Source organism: Lissotriton vulgaris, unplaced genomic scaffold (assembly GCF_964263255.1).
Source record: "Lissotriton vulgaris unplaced genomic scaffold, aLisVul1.2 SCAFFOLD_906, whole genome shotgun sequence".
Taxonomy (NCBI): domain Eukaryota; kingdom Metazoa; phylum Chordata; class Amphibia; order Caudata; family Salamandridae; genus Lissotriton; species Lissotriton vulgaris.
In genome coordinates this window covers 358,255-377,573 of record NW_028244452.1, presented here as the reverse complement: position 1 = coordinate 377,573, position 19,319 = coordinate 358,255, and the positions used below count along the sequence as shown (strand labels likewise).

At 43.6% G+C, this 19,319-nt stretch overlaps 1 protein-coding gene across 1 annotated transcript in view; it reads right to left on the bottom strand.

The window, feature by feature from the left end:
* The window catches only part of LOC147667242 (disintegrin and metalloproteinase domain-containing protein 12-like), a 705,308-nt gene that overhangs the window by 412,290 nt on the left and 273,699 nt on the right, over positions 1-19,319 (bottom strand). The window contains exon 5 of the mRNA XM_086948820.1: positions 9,021-9,105. Within this exon, the coding sequence (XP_086804946.1) occupies positions 9,021-9,105 (85 nt within the window). The remainder of the gene's footprint in view (positions 1-9,020; positions 9,106-19,319) is intronic.

Below are 19,319 nucleotides of genomic sequence, written 5' to 3'. Positions count from 1 at the left end.
TTCCACTGTTCTCGGATGCGATCTTTAAATGGCTTGTTTAGGCACACATCCAGTGGCTGCACCAACGATGTCAGTCCTCCAGGTATAACAGCAGCATCCGTTTTCAGTCTTGCCAGCCTTTGCTTGGTGCTGGGAGTTAAATGAGCCCTGAACATATCCCACACCAGTAGACTACGCCTTTGTAGAAGTCCACCTGGTCGCCTGCTCCATACGTTATCAAGCCATAGCTTTACCCCTTCTTCATCCATCCATCCTTTCTCATTCACATGCACAAAACAACCAGCAGGAAACTTGAGTTTCGGCATTGTTTTCCTTTTAAAAATAACCATTGGCCTCAGTTTGCCACCATCAGCTGTGCATGCAAGTACCACAGTGAAACTGGACTTCTCATGTCCTGTTGTTTTTATTAAAATTGTCTTTTCGCCTTTTTGATGGACAGTTTTGTTGGCAATCATATCAAAATTCATCGGAGTTTCATCCATGTTTCCGATGCTACTTAGCGCATACACATGTTCATTGCGCAGCCTAATGACGTAGCGATGGAAGCTATGCATTTTGGCATCAAGATCCGCTGGTAATTTCTGGGCAATTTTTGTCTTTTGCCGCAATACCAGATTATGCCTTCCCAAGAATCTGGTACACCAGGACACAGTGGCCTTAAATCTGTGGCTGAGATCGGGATTAGATTTGGCCCACTGAAGTGCAACCAATCGGATTTTATTTCGGGTCACGACATACCCGCTTTGCCGATGCTCGGCCACCATGTCTGCTACATGCTTTTCCAGTTCTGGCCAATGTGGGGTGCCTCTTCTTAGTGCACACTTGCCCCTTGGCATACTCCGCAATGCTTGCTCATTTGCTCTCCAGGCCCGAACCATCTTCTCTGTCACTCCATATTGCCTAGCAGCAGCACAGTTATTATGTTCCGTGGCAAAAGCCACAACTTTGAGTTTGTAGCTGGCTTCATATTTCCTTCTCCTTGCCACTGCTGGAGCCTTGCTGAGTTCTAGACTGCCAGCCATTTGCTCTGGATGCGCTGCTGGAGCCTTGCCGGGTTCTTCGCTGTCTGCCATTTGCACGGAATGTGCTGCTGGAGCCTTGCCGGGTTCTTGACTGTCAACCATTTGCACTCTATGTACGGTACTGGTGCTGTACAGTATGGACAGGTGCAGAGACTGTCTTCAACACCACACGTACGGTACGGCAAATACGCTATCTGGTCACAAGACTGCTTTTCCTCTTAGCAACAACCAGCCAATCACGGCAAGTGCTCTACTGCCTTCGGGAACATTCGGGAACATTGTACAGTCCCCTTTCTATGCCACGCCCATGCCAAGGGGAGAGGTGAGCGTGCCAAAACGTGCCAAACGTGCCAAACGTGTCAACACACTGGGCGCTGCCATCTTCGGTGCTGGCTGCCCATTACCATGTACCGTGTTTCGGACGTCCTGCTGCCTCGTCCTGCTGCCTCGTCTGCCTGGGGATGTGCAAGCGGTTGGAGGCGCGTGTACAGCGGCAGCGGCAGTCGAGGTAAGACTCATGGCGCCATTTGCTCGCTTGTGAAGCGGTTTGACACCTTCGAGTGAAGTCCTTGCTATGAAAAAAACGCTCGCTTTCGATACTTCATGGCGCGGGGCCTGGGTGTGGACGTTGCCAAGGTCGGTGGCTGTATTTTTTGACATAAGGTGTGTTGTTTCTTGTTAGGTATTTCCTATTGTGAAGCGGTCTGACACCTTCGAGTGAAGTCCTCGCTATGACAAAAACACGCTCGCTTTCGATACTTGCACAATTCATGGCGCGGGGCCTGGGTGTGGACGTTGCCAGGGTCGGTGGCTGTATTTTTTGACATAAGGTGTGTTGTTTCTTGTTATTTCCTATTGTGAAGCGGTCTGACACCTTCGAGTGAAGTCCTCGCTATGACAAAAACACGCTCGCTTTCGATACTTGCACAATTCATGGCGCGGGGCCTGGGTGTGGACGTTGCCAGGGTCGGTGGCTGTATTTTTGGACGTTGCCAGGGTCGGTGGCTGTATTTTTTAACATAAGGTGTGTTGTTTCTTGTTATTTCGTATTGTGAAGCGGTCTGACACCTTCGAGTGAAGTCCTCGCTATGAAAAAGCGCATGAAAAAATACCATAAAATTTTGTACCCGGCGTATAAGACGACCCCCGACTTTCCAGAACATTTTAAGGGGTTAAAAGGTCGTCTTATACGCCGGAAAATACGGTATATATATATATATATATATATATATATATATATATATATATATATATATATATCATCACACGATTCCAGCAATAGTTACCAGGAAAAAACGGCCAGCACACAGATGATGTGATCTGTTTTCTTTATTTCGTTTTCGAACCCCCCTACACCCCCGACAGACGCGTTTCGCTCATGGCTTCGTCAGTGTCGTCAGTGAACAGACATTTTCGCCATTTTAAACAGTCCGCCCTTTCTAGTTGGTAAACATAGAAGATGGTACACAGATCTATTTTGTGGCGGCCATTTCTTAGTGTGCAAATGCTTGCTTTTCTATTACTGTTCCAAAATGGCGACAGATAAAGTGCACAGTGCAATTATGTTAAAAAAGTTCGACATTTGACTGAATGGTTATTCTGACTATCACATATTTACATTTTTTACATTCAATGATACCAAAAACCATCTTATTGACATATTTTACAGGCATTTTACAAACGTTTATGAGGGGGTGTATCCCCGATTTCATCTACGTCAGAGTTGTGTGCAAATCCAATATATACAGGTGATAATATTGCTTAGCCCAATGCCCACTATTTACAAAACTATAGTATATCACATATATACAAACGTATTGTTGTCAATTATACGGGCTGATACTTATTGGACTATGCTAATTTATTGGCTGTTCTGCCCTGTATGTACATATACATATGTGTATCCATACTAATATAATAAAGAGAGATCCCAAACCTTTGAGGCGGGTAATCTCAGGATCCGCAGCACCAATCACAACACCCAACATAGCGTTGGAAAGGGCAGTTGCAGCAGAAGGACATAGGCTATGCAGACGCCAACCATATACATTTAAACGGTAAAAGAACCGTGCCAGCAAAGTAGTCCCTTGTGGGCGTGTCTGCGTTGTGCTGTGGGCGTGTGCTGGGGGCGTGACAAAGGCTGGGGGCATGTGGTACGATCCGCCCTTCATGCCATGTTTCATATTGTGTGCTAATTCCACCCTGATGCCTTTAAATACCGCGTGCAGCCATAGGCACACTGCACCATGCATCTCTAATGGGTTACCTTTAGCCCCCTCACATATGGTGCTATTAAGCTTTCTAAATACGTTTAAACCCCAGCGCTTTTTCTCCAAATGCTTAGCATCTCATACCATCACAGCGAGAAGAACTCTCGTAGACCTCACAGTATCTTTTATCCCGGCTAAAACTTAATGCTAACTTCTCTATATTGCAATCATTAGCCGTACCCCTACAACAAATTATTACTGTGTTACAGATGTAGAGGCTGCCCCTCGTCATCAAATTTCTGGCATCTGTCAACTCAAAGTCTTATGTCCAGGTAATCTAACCATTCTCTGCCTTTATATATCTCAGTTATGTAACTTAGTCAATTGTGGCTATATAGATCTGTAGAAACTGTGTGCAACAATAGATCTTTCATTTCTTCAATGCAGAACCACTAGGTGAGATGCCATAACTGAATATAAGCACTTTATTTCTGCCAATATTATCCGGAGTTGCTACATAATATCAACCTTTGGACCTTGTTATATATCGCATTTTCTGACATTACAGGTAATACTCTCTTGAATATTCCTTATAGATCCACCCTCCTGCCTGATATCATCTCACTGGTCTCATTATTTTTCCAGAAATTAATCTACTGGTAGCAGTGAGAGGGGCTTATCATTTCCGCCTTTTTACATATGTACACGTTATGTGTGCTCATGTGACTAAAAACAGGTAAAGAAAAAACCCCTCCTTTTCTGTACTATCATAATCTCTGATGAACCATACCTACCATCTTGGGAAATAGAACACTACCATTCACTAGTAGATTAGTATGACCACACTGGGTGCATTCATGCTCTAAATCTCTTGGGCTAACTTTTCACTCCTTTTCCTTATTTTCTAAGTCTTCTGTTATAAGGTTATAAGGTTATAGGTGCTGTAACTCAGCAGTCTATGAAAATCAAAACACTTTATAAAATATTGATCTATTTGACCACTATATGTATAGGATGCTAGTCTTTTGAAATGTTAAAAGTCATATATTTGCAAAACCCATAGAATGATCATATGTTTACAAATGTTTCTTTTTATTTTCAGAAAAAAGAAAAACATTGCACTGCCCCTGTCTTTTTAAACTTCTGTAGAGATCTAGTATTGTTGTTAGTTTATTTTTTCTTCTTTTGTCTAATTCTCTCTGGCCCTGAGGAAGGTGACTCCATCACCGAAACGTACGTAGGCCGTACATCCAAAAAGATCTGGACAATTAATCAAACATTGTTCAATGACACACAGATCAATGATTAATTTGTAGAACTGTTAAATCTATGTTCCAATTGTGAACCACCAATTATATCTTCGGGTTACTGTATTATTGTGTTTAGTTTTGTTTATATGTAGTCATGTATTTTTAAATCAATGTAGAGGTATGAATGGTATGTGAGAGTGTATGCATGTTAGTAATATATTACATTGTTAGGGGCACATTCTTCTTCTAAATTTGCACTTTATTCAATTGTATAAATTATACGATGAACGTTTATGAATTTATGTCAGTGATGTCATACGATAAAATGAAACGAACAGATACACAAATATTCATAAACTAATAATTCAAACTAAATTATATAAAAAGACAAATAAAAATATGTTTTAATTATATCTTGATGTTTTGGCTTCTATCTTTAGCATCCTTCCAATGTGAATGTTTCTAGGATATATAATAATAATAATAATAAAGGATTTTATAAAGCGCCTGGTGACGCCATCTCGGCGTGTCCCCGCGCTGTGGAAAGAGAAAGCAGGGGAAAGTGAGCGACCTAAAGGGTGAAAAGGTGAGTTTTTAAGAGTCTCCTAAATACGGTCTCTGTCTCAGCCAGTCTAATATGCAAAGGAAGAAGGTTCCAATTCTTGGCCGCCAGCGCCCGAAAGGAGCGCCCTCCCATCCTTGCTTTGTTTATCCGGGGGGCACACAGAAGCCCGGTACCCTTGGAACGCAGTTCTCTGTTGGGCACATAGGGGATTGCGAGATCCTTCAGATATTCAGGGGCTACCTGAGAGGTGATCCTGTAACACATAAGGAGCGCTTTAAACAAGATTCTCTTTTTTATAGGGAGCCAGTGAAGAGCAACTAGTGTAGGCTTGGAGGCCGCTCTTCTGGGAAGCCTGAGGACCAGACGGGCCGCAGTGTTCTGGAGAACCTGAAGTTTTTTAATGTTCTTCTCAGTGGTACCTAAGAGAAGGACATTACCGTAGTCAATACGGGAGGTAACCAGAGCTTGAGTCATCGTGCGTCTGGCCTCTAGAGGAAGGAGGTCCAGGGTGCGATTTAAGGTCTTCAGGTTACCAAAGCACTTTCCTGTTAGCTTCTGGACGTGGCTGTCATAGGAGAGTCTGGGATCAACCCAAACACCCAGGTTCTTAGCTTCCTTGCATGGGGAAGGCATGGGACCTAGACAGGAAGGCCACCAGTCCAGGGTCCAACTGGCCGAGTTACCCCCAATCACCAGCACCTCAGTTTTAGAACCATTGAGCTTGAGGCAGTGTTGGTTCATCCAGCCTGCAAGCTCCTGCATGCATGTTCTAAAATTAGCAGCAGCCAAGGTGGGTGTCTGGGATAGGGAGATGAGGAGTTGCGTATCGTCGGCATAAGATACGATTTTTATGCCGTACGATTGAACCACCTCCGCTAGTGGAGCCATATACAGGTTAAACAAGGTGGGGCTCAGGGCAGAGCCCTGAGGCACCCCCTGTTCTAGGGCAATGCTGTCAGAAAGGGAATTGCCTCTCTGAACCTGGAAGCTTCGGTCTATAAGGAAAGACCTAAGCCATCCCAATGCCTCCTTTGTGACCCCAGCCTGGTTTAGACACTGTAGCAGGGTGGAATGGGCTACAGTGTCAAACGCAGCACTGAGGTCCAGCATTATGAGCGCCATCGTATGACCCTCATCAGCTCCTGCCCTAAGCGTTTCAGTAGCTCTCAGGAGGGCTGTCTCGGTGGAGTAATTAGTCCGAAAACCGGACTGGGAGCTGTGCAGGCATTTATTAGCTTCAAAGTGAGCCATAAGTTGTTTGTTTGCAATTTTTTCGGTCACTTTGGCAAGATAGGGTAATAGAGAGATTGGTCTTAGATTTTCCAAGGTGTCCTGACTTACATTCGGCTTCTTTTTGATAGGTAATACAATAGCCTTCTTCCAATCAGTCGGTAAGTGCGCAGAGGAAAAGGACAACTGAATAATCTGCCTGAAGTAGGGTTCCAGTATCTGTAGGCTCTCTCTGAGTACTTTCGGGGGAGCAGGGTCCCGGGGCGAACCCGATTTGACGCTCTTGCAGATGTTTATAAGCGTATCGGGAGTGGGAACCGAGAAGCATTGGAGGCAAGACTCAGTGGAATTAGTAGCAGCGCTCTCTATAAAATCATGGCCGGATGGCGGCTTGTCAGAGAAACTGGTATAGATGTTGGTGATCTTATCTGAAAAGTAGCGAGCAATCTTATTGCAAGTTTCCACTGAGTTGTCGCAAGGCGCATTGTCATTAGTGAGCACAGAAATTTCCTTAAAAATTTTAAAAAGCTCTTTAGAAGAGTTCTCTGCCTCCCCAATGCGCGTCTTGTAATGCATGGCTTTAGAAATACGGATTTTTTTTATAGTATTCCTTTTGCGCTTGTTTATATTGAAATTTAATAGCTGGGCAAAAATTAGTGCGCCAGTCGCGTTCTAATTTTTTGCATGCAGATTTGCATGCTTGTAGTTCTGCGGTGTACCAGGGAGAGGATTTTCTGGGGCTGATGAAATTTTTTAGGTTGCGAGTAGGAGCGGTTTTGTCTAGGGCCCTTAAAATTCTGTCCTGCAATTGACTGTAGGCTATTTCACAGTCAGTGCTTTCAAGAGAGTCTCCTGTTCCAATCAATTTATTGAACATGTCCTGAGAGAAATTTTTCCATTTCCGGCGCTGGTACCGAAGATCCGTGTCCTTTTTATTCGGATCGGGCTCAGATCTTTGCAGGTAGAAAGGAACAATGGAGTGGTCTGACCAGGGTACCGGAATGGGAGAGAGAGCGTGTACTCTGGTAAAAGTAATATAGGTCCTTCCAGAGGTACCCTTCATTGCCTAGTTACTCACACACCTAGTCAGTCATCCAAAGAATCAATCACACTTCCATTTCCTCAACTATACAGTTATACACACAACACCTTACTTATTCAAACATATTCTAACACATACTTACTCTCTTATGCAATCACTGATACAAGTACACAATGATCCATACAGCCACTCGCACATTCACTGGCTCTCATGTATAGTCATTTATATATGCCAACTCTCACATGCACTGTGTTTTACATATGTACTTACTTGCACATGTAGCACTGAGATATCCATTCACTCACCAACACACCCATGCACACAGTCAACCGCCCATATAGCTGTTTTCACATGCACTCTTGAACTCATACACCTAGTGAATCAACTGCTCACACATCTATGCAGAGTCACACACCTCCCAGCCACCCACACACACTCAGTCTCCCATTCAAATACTTGGGCAACCAATCAATAACCCATATAGCCACTCATATAGCTACTGATCAACACATGCAGCAGCTTACACAACAACAGACATACTGATGCACACATTCAGACAGTTTAGTCACTAACCCATGCATTTAGTAAGACACATTTAATCACTCACTCATACAGTCAGTCACGCACCTACTAAATCCTTCATCCAGACACTTATACATCCACTCATTCTTCAATATGTAAAACATATTTAAACTTTACAGAAACACACAGTCACTGGATGATGTCATCAGTGATGTCATCAGTGATGTCAAATGAGATGTCATCAGTGATGTCATCAGTGATGTCATTTGAGATGTCATCAGTGATGTCATCAGTGATGTCACTGACCATGTCATGAATGATGTAATATGTGACATCATCAGCAGTGGATTGCGGGTGCGCGAAATATAGTTAGTACAACTAACTATATAGGAGCAATTTCAATGGTTTTTTAAATGCTAATTCCTAAGTATATAAGGCCTGAAACCTATGGTTTTTAAGTGAATATATATATATATATGTATATATATATATATATATATATATATATATATATATATATATATATATATATATATATATATATATATATATATATATATATATATAATATATACACAGATAACACTATATATAGATTGATAGAGTCGTTTGACTCAATGTTTTATATTTACCGGAAATGCAGTACACATTGTATATTCTAAATGTGATTATTTCCTCATCAAACATTCATGAGTCAGGTTTTCTTGGCGTCTGCATAGACACTAAATTTTGTACGGCACTTACTCATTATTTTACTGGCTCTGTTAATTATTATTTTTCCCTTCTTGGTTTTCAGTTTTTTTTTTATTTCTTACGCTCTTTGCTTTCTTCATTAGGATCTATAGGGAGTGTAAGTAGAAGCATATGTTCATCTTATGTTCATTGGAGAAAAAAGCTTGCTGCAGAACCATCCCAAATGAACAGTTGTACATGCATCCGGTGTACAATTAAGTGGTCATTTTCAACGAACTGGGCTTTCTTCGTTCGCTTCAATTACATGCAGAATATAACATAGATGCACCACAATAAATAATAGACTGAGATAAAGTGAGTTATTAATAAAATAACCGTACATTTGCCTGCGAAATATAACCTTCTAACACTTATTGTATATCGAACACTAGAGAAAGTGAGAAAGGGCTAGCCGGGGCTCTTAGCTCGCGCGCGCCCAGTACTCACCATAACAACCCCGCCAGACTGCTCTGCGGTGCACATGCTCATGATTGGCGCCATACCAATAGTAGTCCCGTGGAAGTACACGCCGCTAGAAACAAGAGAGAAACACAGATTAATACCTCATGCACAGCGCATGCGCCTGAATGTGAACAGCTTTGCCAAGGTCACCAATTCCACGAGGGCCAGATCTACACAAAATATAAGCACTGCACACGTTGTCCCAGGAGGGGTGAAGAAAAATCACAGTGGCAGGGCCTCTCGAGCGTGAAAAGCAGGGATTACAATATTGTCTGTATGTATTCCCCCGAACAACCAGTAATTCAGCATTGCATGTTTGAGCATCATTCCGAAGAAAATCCTTCTGCAACAACTACTAAAATATTAAAGCGAATGGTTTGCGCAGTGCTGCTATGTGGAATTAACAGCTTCTGTATATAATCATATATGGAGCAGCGAACGCAGTGATAGGAATATTTTTTAGCATTAAAATGGATCTCTTTCCCTCCCCTCTCCCTCCCTTTCCTCCTTACCCTTCCTCTTTAATTGCGATTCTCTTTTATTATTATATGTTAATATTGCGTATTGTGGTTTAATGCATTTCATGTTGATTATTTGATCGCTTACGCTTGTAAATTCCTTCCTCTTTTTTGTATTGTATTTGTTCTTTTTCATTTTGTCTTAAAACTTAATAAAATCTTTCTGAACATAAAAAAAAAAATGGATCAGTTTTAGCGGCTCTAGGGATGCAGGGGTTTATTTACATATCAGGATATTCTCAATATTTAATTATTTCGTAGTTCATTATAAAGGATGCCATATTCTTCTCACAGGAGCTGGGCACGTGAACAAGGCAGAATAATTAAAATAAATGACGACACCGTCCAACCGGTGACACGCTGAGATAAACAGGTTGTAACGTTCAAGGCCTGCTTTGAATGGTAGTATGGGAAGGTGCACAGATCTTACGCTTTCGTTGAGTCACTGAGTGCTGCCATGAAACAGTTAACTCGTGAATAAATGTCTGTGTATGATGTGTTCCTCGGAACCAGCCATAGACACTGGCGTGCATTTTGTGCACTTTGATACTGTGTAGCTGAAATGCGGGCCCAGTTCAATGGTTTCACTTTTTAGTATAATTGTGCTGCTCCTCTACTGGTAAAAGTCTAGGGAAATCTAATGGTGCCTTGCGCCTGGTGCCCTTGGGGAAGCCCTATTATTGCCTTGCTAAAAAAACTGGATGCGAGTCCCTCATTGCCTTCTTGCCTGTCCTCAGCTTCCCAGTCCTTACATCATGAGGTTTTCCTCATTGAACAGTCAGGATGTATTCACCGTATCCTTAATATAAATTTGGAAACAAAAAATACCCAGTCCATAACTTGGCCTCAGCCACGTCTCAGGGAGTCATAAAGATGGACTACACTTAACATACTTCCTATTAGTTTCGGTCTCGCAGTCCTGGATGCTTACCTTACCTCTCAGGAAAGAATTTGTTTTATTGCTTTTTTTTTCCCACTCTTTATATTGTCAGTACCAGTAGCAATGTTCCCCATGTCAATTAAAGAACCCCATTCTCAGGTTTGGTAGTGAAAAGCCGCTATAACTGGGGTGCAGTGGCTCTGGGTTTGCTGGTGGAAAGATGACAATTTGGGGGGAGCATGCTCAGTAGGGGTGAAGATCAGGGAGGATAGGGGTATGTGCTCTCCTACTTAGCTAGAGGATATATGCCTCTCAACCCCCTACAGCGGGTGTCATGCTCACTACTCGGTAGGCTCCCAGGCTCGTTTATGGTCTTCAAGTGCTGGGGGCTTGGGAGAAGAATGGGCGTACCTGGATGTTCAAATAGGCCTGCCTTAATGGACATCTGCCTAGTTCCATGTTGTTGTGAGTGCTGTTCTAAGACCAGGGCTTTCATATGACAAACGAATGCGTTCTGGGTGTTGTAGTTTTTGTGTGCCACAATTGAACTAATTAGACACCTAATAGAAACTATTTATGAGTCAAAGGTTCAGGGCTGATGGGAGTGTCAGGGATGGCTGGGGTGGGATAGTCACCTCACGTCTGCCCGCTGCAGTCCAGTACGGTGTGCATGCTGTGCAGCAATCCATTGCCATTCCTTGGCATACAGGTGTGTACTGACTGAGTAAGGATGATTATTGTAACCCCTGAAGAATGTTGATCATCATGATCTGGTAGCTCTGTTAAATTACAAGTATATCTATGAATACCATTATTTTCATATCTCATGTTGCCTTCATCAACTTTTGCATGCAAGCAAAAATAATATATAAATATAAATTGAGAGTGTGTGTGGGTGAATGTTTTAATTTGGAACACACTTGAGACCCAGCGTTCAGATCTCTTGGCCTGCTCAATGAGGGCTAATTTCTGCTGTGACCATGGTCAACTTTCTGCTGGAAGATCTTTTCAGCCTCCATGTGTTTCTTTGTCCACTTAGATAAAGTACCTCAGTTTGTTAAGTGCTCCTCTCTTAGACCTACGGCTTTTTGTTTATGTCCCCTGTATGGTCTTCTGCTCCTCTGAAGACCGAAATAGAGGATCTACATCTAGAGATACAAGAAGGTTCCCTTGTTTCAACTCCTGACTCATAGAAAGGAGTTCCTGAGTTTACTCTTGGGAGACCATGGCCTCTCTCTTACTTGGGCTTCACCCTGCTTCAGGTTCCCTTTGTTCTTTGTCTAAGTGTTGATGATCTTTAATTTTTGCTGTTTTACAGGTTTAAGGTGATTCTGCATTGTCTGTCCAGTCACTCATAGAAATCTCTGAGCTAGTCTCACTATTGCAGGCTTGATTTCTACTTTCTGTTTGTGCATGTGTTTTATTCCTTATGTTGCTGATGCATTGGGAGGATATTATCTTATAAAGTTGCTTTATGCCGTGGTTTCCCTTACTGCTCTGTTTTGTTTGAGGGCACCACACGTGGCCTACTGGTTAATGTCTCAGACACTCAACCTGATGATTAAGAGTTTAAGTCCCACTGCAGCCATGAGCATGTATCTGCTTCAAAAAAAATGTAAACACAACAGGTGATGGACCGAATGTGGATCAATGTCACACACTCATCCTAGTCCAAAGATCTGGGCCCAAATCCATCGTTTATTTGCACTCCACACCACCCTGGGTTAGACAATGGCGATATGCAAATCAGCTCTGACCCTGTGCCCCATGGGAACAGTCCAGTCCGAACTACAAAAGCCATGTCCTTCCCAGAACGGAGTCAAGCATCCGAGGACCGGACCGGTTTCGAGGTAACACCTCTCATCAGCCCGGCTAGCTTGACTCCAGTGGTGTGGAGTGCCTGGGACCCACGTCTGGGCATCCCCAGTGCACTTAGGGCGGAATATGCAAACACAACAGGTGATGGACCGAATGTGGATCAATGTCACACACTCGTCCCAGTCCAAAGATCTGGGCCCAAATCCATCGTTTTTTTGCACTCCACACCACCCTGGGTTAGACAATGGCGATATGCAAATCAGCTCTGACCCTGTGCCCCATGGGAACAGTCCAGTCCGAACTACAAAAGCCATGTCCTTCCCAGAACGGAATCAAGCATCCGAGGACCGGACCGGTTTCGAGGTAACACCTCTCATCAGCCCGGCTAGCTTGACTCCAGTGGTGTGGAGTGCCTGGGACCCACGTCTGGGCATCCCCAGCGCACTTAGGGCGGAATATGCAAACACAACAGGTGATGGACCGAATGTGGATCAATGTCACACACTCATCCCAGTCCAAAGATCTGGGCCCAAATCCATCGTTTTTTTGCACTCCACACCACCCTGGGTTAGACAATGGCGATATGCAAATCAGCTCTGACCCTGTGCCCCATGGGAACAGTCCAGTCCGAACTACAAAAGCCATGTCCTTCCCAGAACGGAATCAAGCATCCGAGGACCGGACCGGTTTCGAGGTAACACCTCTCATCAGCCCGGCTAGCTTGACTCCAGTGGTGTGGAGTGCCTGGGACCCACGTCTGGGCATCCCCAGCGCAATTAGGGCGGAATATGCAAACACAACAGGTGATGGACCGAATGTGGATCAATGTCACACACTCATCCCAGTCCAAAGATCTGGGCCCAAATCCATCCTTTTTTTGCACTCCACACCACCCTGGGTTAGACAATGGCGATATGCAAATCAGCTCTGACCCTGTGCCCCATGGGAACAGTCCAGTCCGAACTACAAAAGCCATGTCCTTCCCAGAACGGAATCAAGCATCCGAGGACCGGACCGGTTTCGAGGTAACACCTCTCATCAGCCCGGCTAGCTTGACTCCAGTGGTGTGGAGTGCCTGGGACCCACGTCTCCCGTTTTTGGTAAAAAAAAATGTAATCACAAAATATTTCAATGTTCCCCAATAAGTGAAAAGTCAATGACTTTCATATTGAGAAAGATCCTCTGCTATGGAGCCATTCTTGAGGCCCTGAGCCCCATGGGCCCTCTTGTTTCTTCTGGGGCTGCTACTCTGAATACTCTGCAACTTCCTAGTTTGATTTTTTCTGCCCAGGCACTATAATGGGAACGTGTCTGTTTTACATTCTGCATCTCTCATTATATGTGTTACGATTTGCCTACCCTTCCCTCTCAATTTCAGTGTAGCGAGTAATGTTGTATGGTCTTTGTTTTCTTTTTGTTTCTTACAGTTTATTTGGGTGATTCCTGGTCCATCCTCATAAAATGTAAAATGTGATCCATGCCTGGAGCCCTACATTTTTTGGGAGACAGAGGCCGGTGGATTGCTTGAGCTCAGGGGATTCTGGGCTACACTTGGCTTTGTCAATCAATCAATCAAGCATCTTTGTTCAGCGGGGACCCTTCATAAAAGCGGTATAAAATACATACAGAGGAACTAGAATCAATGTCAACGGCGACCAATGGATATCATATAAACATGAATAAAAGCATTACATGCATAATACATATGGTTAAACAAAGTGCATGGTGCTTCTTGAGTTTATGGCTGCCTGAAGAAACAGACTTACACAGAGACAGCTTTTTTTATCAGTTAATTCTTGTAAACATCTAAAGGCTTGTTGGTATTTACAATAATTTCTGAGCCTTAAAAAAGGTTAATTTTCGTGTATAATTGATAATACCCACAAAAGAGGGTGACATGAATCAAAGTTTGCCTAGATACATTGTTACACAGGCAAACTGGTGAGCTCAAGTTGTAGTAGAAACCCCGCGGAAAACATAGGGAATATTTCAAGGATCTGCTCTAAATCAAAATAAAAGTGAGTACACCCAGCTCCAGTTAATGTTCAAAACTAGCAAGTAGGTAATCCCTGATACTGGGGTTTTGTGATTCCTCATGCAACCTGAGGCCTTGCATATTTTTTGAGCAACAGGGCCTATGCTTGCTTTCTGCTGGGTAGCGCACCGATAGCTTACTCAGACGCAGCGAACTTTACACCAATACCGTCCAGTGACTTCTTTACATAGGACACTCAGGGAATGGAGAGCCCTTTACAACGGGCCAGGCAGTCAAACATTATCTTTTTAGTCAGTGAGGCTTCCTCATTGTACATAACGAGAGCCACCGCAGCACTGGACGAATATGTATTAGATCACATAAGTAATTTAATGCTAACTCCTTGTGGCAAATAAAATGTGAGGTCGAAGGAGGCACGATTAATAAACGCCTGTAGAAACAGTTTTCTTCAATTTGAACTTGCTGCGGGGCACTAATGCCCTATATTCCTGCCCCATAATTGGCTATAGGTACACACTGGACCGAATATATTTGTATTATGGCTGTGTTAAACAGGTATCCATGCCAAGTTGGACAATATTATGCTGTTCTGGAAAGAAATCTGGGACCCTAGTTTATGTAACGAGTGGTGCTCCAGCCCATTTCCATTTTGAAGCGGACCAAGACCTCCTCACACATCAGCAATATAACAGTACACGTGAGCAGCTGATGCAAAAACAGAACATTTAATAATAAATAAGTAAAAAAAGGACAGCCTTGGGATTTGCTCCTCCTTTAAACATTTAGCCTTTTTCACAACTCTTCAAGGCCTCAAGAAGTTCAAGGTTATTATGCTGGGATCCTTCTATTGGACCTTCAAAGCTCTGTTCTCTCCTTTTGGTAGGCTCAATTTGACTTTTGGCTGCATGCTTTCTGTTTTATGAGCCTCAATGGGTTAGTTCCTTGTCTTCAGTTCTGGGGCTATTGTTGGAGCAGCATTGAGTTTTCCTGACAGACGTGGGCATTATAATCTACTTAGCATTCATGTTTCTCTGTTTATACTATACCTGTAGCGGGGGAGGCAGAGTCTTTCTCCAGTGGTGAGTGCTCAATTCCTGGCCTCTAGGTGACACTATCTATTTGCTTTGGATAAAAATCACATTCAATGGTTCCAATAAAAAAAAATGGTTTCTGGGCTTTTCTGTTTTTTTAAAAAAAATTATTGCTATGGTTTGTTTTCTATACTTTGGTACATTCTCACAAAGTAGGGACGGGGATAAAATAAATGGATGAAGAGCGAATATGCCCAGATTAATTACAGGTGATTTTTAATGCCCCAATTACTCAGAGTTCTAGTCTTCCCCATCTCAGTCTTAGATACCCGCCCATCCAGTTGGTTTCAATTACAGGGCCACCAAAGTGTTTGGTATTTCAGGAAGTACGGTTGGTGGAGACCCTCTTTATGACTCCTAAACAGGAGGTGGAGCTAAAGCTAGGGACTGGGTAGAAGTGTTTGTTTCAAGTTCATTTTAGGGCTAAGGTAGATAAATCCTGTCTGTGTAAGGAGGTAAACCTCACAATGTAACATCTGTGACAAGGACCTCTAGAACTCATATTAATGAAGATTACCAGTAAGTAATCAGGCATCTCTTGATTCCCTGAACCAGCCTAAGCAGTATAAGATGTTGAAGTCTCCCATTTGACGCTCTCTCACTCTGTGTGGAACAAGATTGGGGAAGATGGATTTTACAACGTATTCGAAAACTAACTCAGAAATGTTGTGTTGATTTTAATAAAATGTATTGACAAATGTGTTTTAGTGCAGCCATGTATGTTAATACATTCTTAATTTAAATGTTCTCATTGTTTGCCCTCATAGCTGACCACATGGAATTCAGATGAAGTACATGAATGACAAGGTATCACAAGTTCCAAACATTTTAAGGTAGTGTTATGTCCTGTCATTGGAAGTTACAGGTATTCCTCTCTAATTCCATTTCCAAAAGTTCCATTACATGTTTGAGATTCACAATTCTCTGTGAATTAATAGACAACAGACTTTCTACATTTAACAATTTAGCCCTCAGATGTAATTTTCTAAAATACACAACCAGAGTTTATTTTCCTGGAAAACCCAGTGCTATATTCCAGGTATATAAGAGACAATTTGTTTAGCTTTATTGTTGGATGATTGGATTTAACTTGATCTTTCATATTTGCTTTCTAACACTGCTTCATTGGGGCTTTGATTGTCAAAGCAATCTGAAGTAACTGATGCTATATTGAATATTTACTTTCTCTGAATCTTCTTAAACATCTCTTGCTCATGAAGAATGTATCAGTTTTATTCAGAAATAATCCACTTAACTCTCAAGAAAAGGCTACATGGTAAACATAGTTTCAGGACTCCTGTATGGACGCTTGTTGCCAGGATTAAACTGTGGCTGTCCTTTAATTTGACATGTAAATATGTATGAAAGTGCAAGTATGTTGGTTTATTGTGTTTCTTAATTTTGATCACCCAAACTGAATAAACAGAATCAGGATTTTTTACAGTTTTATTTGGGACTGAAAAGCTTCCAGAAAATTACATCTGCTCATAGATAAAGAATATAGTGGCCAAGCACTTACACAGCATGGGGAACGTTAGTGGTGTGCCACATTCAGAAATTGACAATGGACACAAAAATGAGGATAGAATAAAAACCTGCCACAGGAATCATTTGAATATTGGCAGACAGACACAGAGGTGAATGCCAAGGACTTGTGTGTTACCCACCGACCCCCAGGACCATGTGTTTGCCTTGGTGATGCCATCTCAGATTTAATCGCCCCACTTGCCATCAAGTCCAAGTACTACATCTTTCTCGGAGACCTCAACTTCCACCTGGACGACCCCACAGACACTCACACAATCAACCTCCGGGAATGAATGGACAAAATCTGCCTCACCCAACTGGTTACCGACCTCACACACAAAGCAAGGCACACAATTGACCCTATCTTTACATCCAGCAACAGAGTAAAATACAGCCATGCCGCAGAACTCACCTGGCCTAACCACTCCATCGTTCACTTCACCATTGCAGGAACACCATGCACCACCACCAACCCCTCCTTCCACAGCTAGCAACAAGTGACATCCCAATGGATGGATGGCCTCTACACCACCCAGCTCAATGCTGTAACCAATCTGGAACAAGCAGTTCAGAACTGCAACACCTCGATCACCATTGCCGCTGACCAAGTTGCCCCCATATAACCAGACAACACCCACAGATCCACCAAACAAGTCAGCTGGTACACACCAGAACTCAGTACAATGAAACGCAGCTGCAAACAACTGCAGAGGAGGTGACCACAGACCGAGCCACCTTCAAATCAGCCATCAACGAATACCACCAACAACTTTCAAAGACGTGGAAAAGGACACCCTTGCAGACCACAAGGAGGCAAGTGCCAACCAGACAAAGGAACTATTCACCATTGCCAGAGATTTCTCCTGCCCAATTTCCACAGAGAACACGATTCCTCCTTCACATGATGTTAGACCTGGCACCTTGGCATGAGTCTCCTTTCCACTTTTTTTGCTGATGTGCCTCATGTGTTTTGCTGGTGTTAGCTGCTCAGGGCAATGTGCCACTGCCAATCAGTGCCACAGTGCACGTGCTCCCTATGAAAAGTGTATATGTGATTGGTTTCTATGATTGGCTTATTTGGTTTACTGTCAGACCCCAGTAAAGTGCACCAGGAGTGCCAGGGCTTGTAAATCCAAATGCTGCTAGTGGGCCTGCAGCACTGGTTGTGCCACCCACAGGAGCAGCATTGTAAAATGTGTCTAGGGTCTGCCATTACAGAACCTGCGTGCAGTCTGGTACTGTCATGCTGGCTGGGCAAGTGCACACACTTGCCAGCCCCTACAACGTCCCTTTACTTCATGTGAGTCACCCCTATGGTAGGCCCAAGGGCATGGTGCATTGTAAGCATAAGGTAGGACAAGTCCTGATGTGTGTGGCATGTCCTAATAGTGAATTACAGCCATTTTCGTGTTTCGCTATTGGAAAGCTACCTGTTCTCATAGGCCAGAATGGGCTGATGGAATTATTACACTCTATAATCCCAGCAGGCTCAGGGAACATGGTAGAAAGTCAAGTTTGGTATGCCTGAACTCAGCATAATAAAATACATCTTTGCAAACACCACTTTCAGATAGCTGGTGTTTGCTTGCCTAACCATTTCAGCCGCCTCTGCTCTTATGTGTATCTGCTGTCTGGTTTGTGTGAGTGACAGGGCTGGGGAATTCCAGGAGACAGACTGGGCTGCCAGGTGGTGAATAGAGAGATTACCACAGGATGGGTGGGAGGAGTGCCCTTTGACTCTGAATAGGGCTGTGCTCTGCCACCTCAATGCTGGCTCCACCCCCTGGGGAGCGTCTGATGTCTCTGCCCTGCACACTGAAAGAAAAGCCAGAGTCTCCAAAACAAAGTGCTCAGGAACTGGACTGGATTAGGCAAAGCCCCCCCTGGCCTGAAAGAACAAAAGATTTGCTGTATAAATGTAGGAGCCCTGCTCCTAAGAAATCAGATCCTATCTATGCCAAGAAGAACCTGTGCCCGAAGAGAAGGACCTGGAAAAGCTGCATGGAGGACTACTGTCTCTGACCTGGGAGACGGGCCTGTGGTGGGTGCCTTGCTACAAGAAGGAGAGGAAAAGACTGAAGTGACTTTTTATTCAACTTGTGCTTTTGAAACAATCTCCAAGGGCTTGTGTGTGAGCTTGCCCCCTGAACTGAGCCCCAGGACCATTGGGCTTTCCTCCTGCCTTCAACACGAGCTGCTGGACTGCATGTGTCTGTGCCCCACTGAAGCCGTCGCTGAGTGCGCCTCACCAACCCTAAAGCTCGTGCTCTGTCTGCCCTGTTCCGTGTGATTCCACTTATTGCTGAGCCGAGTTCGCACCGTTTCCCTCCTGGGCCGCCCCGCACCTGGCTTCGCTTTCCCCCAGCCGAGCCGCACTGCCACCGCCTTCTGCCGCCACGGACTCCAACCAACACTTTCTCCAGCGAGGTATGGTTTGTACGTCCTAAGCGTACC